The sequence below is a fragment of the Alosa alosa genome, chromosome 19 (genome assembly GCF_017589495.1).
Source record: "Alosa alosa isolate M-15738 ecotype Scorff River chromosome 19, AALO_Geno_1.1, whole genome shotgun sequence".
NCBI classification, from domain to species: domain Eukaryota; kingdom Metazoa; phylum Chordata; class Actinopteri; order Clupeiformes; family Clupeidae; genus Alosa; species Alosa alosa.
This window is the reverse complement of record NC_063207.1, coordinates 7,653,218-7,658,716: the sequence shown is the minus strand read 5'-3', so window position 1 is coordinate 7,658,716 and position 5,499 is coordinate 7,653,218. Positions and strand designations below refer to the sequence as shown.

The 5,499-nt window shown below is 39.0% G+C and overlaps 1 protein-coding gene across 5 annotated transcripts in view; it reads right to left on the bottom strand.

The window, feature by feature from the left end:
• The window catches only part of spata17 (spermatogenesis associated 17), a 70,142-nt gene extending 65,209 nt beyond the window's left edge, over window positions 1-4,933 (bottom strand). For all 5 annotated transcript variants that reach the window (XM_048228639.1, XM_048228642.1, XM_048228640.1 and 2 more), the window contains exons 1-5: window positions 4,825-4,933; window positions 4,532-4,621; window positions 3,645-3,726; window positions 2,431-2,481; window positions 1-80 (exon numbers count right to left, since the gene is read on the bottom strand). The exon at window positions 1-80 is cut by the window's left edge and continues 24 nt beyond it. In XM_048228639.1, coding sequence (XP_048084596.1) covers window positions 1-80; window positions 2,431-2,481; window positions 3,645-3,726; window positions 4,532-4,621; window positions 4,825-4,892 — 371 coding nt within the window. In that variant the 5' untranslated portion in view covers window positions 4,893-4,933. The remainder of the gene's footprint in view (window positions 81-2,430; window positions 2,482-3,644; window positions 3,727-4,531; window positions 4,622-4,824) is intronic.
• Between the last annotated feature and the right edge of the window lie 566 nt (window positions 4,934-5,499).

The window sequence follows — 5,499 nt, the reverse complement described above, 5'->3', positions numbered from 1 at the left end:
AAAGCCTCCAGATATTTCTTCCGCTCGTAATAATTGTGTATATATTTCCTCACATAATAACCCCTCCACCTTTTCTGGATCTGTGAGGAGAAAGACATATTTCACCTGCATTTAATTTGTTATAAATACCAGTGGTTAAGAAAATATTGTACCAGTGGTACAGAAAATAATATGTTATACTATAGCTGAAACAAAGAAAAAACTTAAATGAGTTCAACAAAGTTGCTAAAATAAGTTTAGATATTTTCTATGTCTGTACAGAAGAGCTCTGTCTATAGTATGAAGCTGATTGTTTACGTGTGAGTTGAATTCAATGAAGCTGCATAACCATTCCTTTCACTTTTTTTTACATTTTTTACAAGAATAACACTCCTCTTCTCAGTCAGAGATCTAATCGCTTGAACCATGCCAGGCACTCTATTCATTCACTCCGCTGGTGGAAAGCAATGCAGACACCACACTGGCCAAGATAAGAAAAACACCTCTCTCTCCCTCCGCCATGAGCACAGGGGCTTTGAGCTATTGCCGCATCTAGACAACAAGGCCTTAGAGACTGATAACGCAGCCCCGGCTAACACATCATTCACTGATCTATCCGCTCCAAACCAAAGGGGACAGATGTCCTTCAGGCTAATTAAGAGATTAAAACAATAGCAGGTGAAAAAAATAATAGGGAAAAATAAAACTAAATAAGAATTGCCATTGATCAGCAGTCAATAAATAATTTTAAATAAAGTAATTGCTGGCAGAGAATCCCAAGTTCTTGGTGACCTTTTAGACTAGCGAAATCAATGGTGCATATTGCTCAATTAGAGCTAATACAAATTCAGGGACCCTTGTAAACACTAGTTTCTATTAACACACTAATACAATGGCCTTTGGTAAAGAGCATGATAAAGACTTTTTCGAGGGAAAAACAAAAGGATAAAAACTAGATGAAGAAGGTAACGAGCGGAGAGGGGCGATGTTTGCCACGCGGTCGCTCAGTGGACGATATAAAGCGGGAGGGAGGAGATGTCCTTTCAAGTACACTCGGACCGCTTACCTTGGCTTTATTAGACGTGTCTGTTTCTGCTGTGACTGATTACCGACTCGCAATTTGTTCCCACCAAAACAGCCCAAGTTAATTGGCCCATAATTAGCCAGTCGTGCTGTTTCAATTTAAAGGGAATTAATCTGAAAGGGAGGCCGACGTCCACTTATAGGGGTGTTTTTTTAAAACTGGTCTAGTCTTGTCTATTTCTGTTTCTCACACGACTGACCAAATCCTTTACAGACTGACTGACTAAAAACTATACAGGAGTGAAATTAGAACACACATTTACAAAATTCACAGCTCTGCAAAGAACACACCTCAGTAAAAACCAACAATTTTTAAACAATACATTCAATACAACAATACATCTATTTTTCTAAATGTTACTTTTGTCCTCAGACATTCCTACCACCTCTTTTTCTCCCTCTTTTTTTAACAGCGCTCATAAAACATTTGTCTCCTATGAGGAGGCTTCTGTTCACATCTAAGTGGTTATAAGGCCTTTGCTCTGTGGCCCCTGGCCCTTAATGGAGGGGTCAGACGCTATCGTCTCTCCGCTGGACGCCTGAAATGAGACCCTTACGAGAGCGCTGCGTCTAGGCTGGCCTCTGCACTCCGGATTGCCACACAAATATAAAATGTCTCGTCTGAGGATTTCGGGTGATTGCCAAAACATTGCTTGCTGCTAATATGTGTTCTTGTGTAAATGCTGAGAGTTTGTTGGACTTGTAAAACTCGTTTAACAATTTCACTTTAGATGAGAAAACACAATATGGAGTAGTAAAATATAGGATTTTGGTTTCAGCCTCCACCATTGTAAAAGTGCCAATGCATCACTCAAGCACAAACTCTTTTGATTTATAGACTATGAAACATGTTATATTGAAGTGTTCCAATTGAGCCTTCAGTGTGTTCACAATCTTTGATTTATATGTGTCTACCGAAAAAAAGGCTCAACCTTTTATCTTGTTTTCTTTTGCAAGCATTTCCTCAATTGGAAAATATATGGTTAACTTGCCTCTCTGACTGAAAGAATCGGATCACGCCAGTAAATTCAGGGGGAAAAAATACCATCTATGAATTGGATGTGGTTACTAGCAAAGTATTTCTGCACAAAGATCAATGGGTAAACATGTGAAGAGACTTGACATTTTCCCATTCCGTCCTCAGTCAATGGCGCTGAAAATATTGAGGTGTGGCAACACTAGACTACAGTTATCCATATAGACTTTACATACTTATTCATTCAATACCAGTTTGCATAGCAGCCATCTCACAGGCCCTGTCCTGCCTTTTAACCCAGGGCAGTGATGGCACACTCCAGCTTGTTTACTTATTATATTAAAATGCCAAGTGGCATCTCCATTTCACGAAACACAGAGAGACATATTCACCCTGACAGCCATTAGAGTGTAGAACTTCATTCTTCTGGCCAAGTATGCCGCCTGAGAACGTAAAAAAGAGGACAGCATTACAGAATGCTTGTGCTCTCTCTCTCCGCTTCCTCTTGAACATGCCCGACATAAAGCACACTTTATGCATAATACATAATAAGTCAGGGAAGGCAGCGACTAGCAGGGAGAGGGAGACAAAGAGGAGGAAGAGAGAGGTAAGTCAGACTTTGTATTGAAGGGACAGGGCTCTTCTTAATACATAATGCAGACATGGGCAAGAAAATCTATGGTAGTCAAGCTGTGAACTAATGGAGATATATGATGGCAAGCACCTCTACGCTGAGTTTGATAATCAATGGCGCCGGGCGACAGCCCACACGAACAATGGCACGGAATATTCACAACACGTAACACCGTGATTTATTCACTAGGGCCACATTTCAGCAGACACTTCAGAGAACCATAAAGGGGACACACATTTCAATATGTCCAGTATAATGATAACTAAAACTGTCTGTGAGAGAAAGGGGAGGAGGGGTCACAGAGAGAGAGAGAGAGAGAGAGAGAGAGAGAGAGAGAGAGAGAGAGAGGAAGAAGAAAACACAGAAGAGGAGTGTGTTGTTATGCGTTAGCTGAGTGCTAATTTTGAACTAAGGGATCATTTGCTCATACGGAGTCTCGTGTACATTTCAAATGTACTGGAATGTGCCACCTACTGTGCTGGATATTGGGTAAAACTTGAAATCTATCTTTGCCATTTAAGCTACTTCTAGATAGTCATGCATAATATTTGAAGTTCAGCCCATCCTTATCCCCAGCAAATGATTTTGGAGAGCACTGGGGGGGTTGGATTATGTATCAACAATCTGTGGGCAATTAGCAATATGCCCAACACAAGGGCGCAAAATAGCCTCCACAGTTACATCAGCTCTCCATGAATATGAACATCATAGTTCAAGTCAGCAAAATCCGAGGACCAACTGGAAATTAAAATGTGAAAACCCAGAAAATCTACAAACTAACATTGTGTTGTTTTTTTTTCTTCTTTTTTTTTGTGATATATCTTATCTGAAATCAAACACATGGCTTATTGTATTAAGCTAAACTACATAGATAGATAGAATACCTTATTCAACCCCAAAGTGATATTGTGGTGAAAATATATTTCAGTGCAGTTAATGTTCTTTTTTCACATGAGTATGAATACAGCTTACCTCTTGCATCTGTCTGAAGACAGCCCTTGCAGCAAATCCACGCCATATTTTCTGTATGATGACCACATTCCTGCTGAGATACCTATGGAATTGATGCCATTAGTATGCACAGAAACTGTCAACTCTAGCACTCCTGATTTTTTTTTTCCTTTTTTTTTTTTTATCTTTGTAGGCTACTTACCACCTCAATTCTGTATTCTACACTATCACAGCAGCTAAATACAGGTCCAGAGCGATTTCTGATTCAAGACCATTAATTTCAAAAGGCCATTTATAACATGAGAAAATCAATGCCTCTATGGGGACCATGGTAACCCAGGAGCCACACTTAAGGAGCTCAAATTGTGGCTAATTAACCACTTAATACATTGATCAATTAACTAAAGTAATCTGAATTAACCTACTGTCTGGAAGTTTGTCTGCTGACCCTGCAGAATTATGTTGAGGTTAAGGTGCTAGAGCCCCACATATGATAATGTTTTGGTCCTGAGAAAGTGTGAATGTGATTTAGGTTTAACTGCCATACCATGCTAATGTTGTCTAATATAGAAATGGTGTGGTGCAGTTTGAGGGCAGTTTGAAGTGTCTGGCTGAGACCAAGTGGAACATTTAAAATTATGTAAAAAGACGTTACTAAAAAATGACTAAAACTGGTCACTTACTACTACCGCCGATATAATTGATAATACTACTCATAATGATAATAATAATAGCCTAACAATAATACAATGTTACATCAATGAAAGTCATTACATAAGCTACCAATCTGAAACACACAAATACAGAGATGACAAGAAATCGTTCATTGTTATGACACCAGCAGGTTAAACCCATCAATTAAGTGCCTGACAATGGTAATGTTAGCTAATGTACTGTAGCATTCTTACCTCACATAAGCCCGAACGCGGCATCCTCTGATCCAGCTCTGTATTTTAACTGCAGCTGCATTCTCTCTCTTTCTGTTTTCCTCGGCAATCCTAAAACAGTGAGTGGCATCTTAGTATATTCGATTGCTTTCCCTCTTTGGATGATCACTTTTAGCTGACGTTAGCTAAGTTAGGTCAATGTTTAGTTTAGGGCTATGTGGATACAAATCCAACTAGCCAAATAACTTGTGACTTGATGTGCTTTCCTATGGCCATAAGAAAGATGTGCATGCATAAAAATAATAGCTGATCACCTCTGTCTGATGAAAAACTCCACTCTAACTTGCTGAATTTGACTTTGAAATTTCACCAAACGTGCCATGATGATCTCATGAGTTTACATGTTTCCATAGCAATACTAGAAACGAGCAGGTGACAAAGCGTCTGTTTCCATACCAACAGTGTGTTTGTTAGGTCACATGGTGGCTTCTCTCTCTGTGTCTTTTTTTAACTAGGTGGTGTTTCTGTTATCGAGATTTTGCTTTTTGCTCTGATAATTAAAGGACATGTTATGGTTAAGGTTACTTAGCAGATGCTTATGTCCAAAGCGACTTAGTATAACATAGTTGTGTGTCTGTATAGTGCAGAATCCACACATCACAACATCTCCACGTGGCGACATGTTACCAAGTAAACTCACCAAGGCAGGTAGGTGTTTACTTTTTCATAATTTTGTTATATGGTCATGGTGCTGGTGTCACAGAAGAAATTCACGCCCACAAGGGTATTCTTGAAAAAGTATTATATATTATTTAACAAAATAAATAAATAATAATCAAAGTTAAATTATGCTTGCCAAAGTAGTAAACTCACTAGGCTACACTGTCATTAGGCTACAGAATTTCATTTGTTCTGCCAACGGTTCTGAATGGTATTTAGTGGAGTTAGCTAAATAACATTGACCAGTTTTAGAACATTTACACAAGATT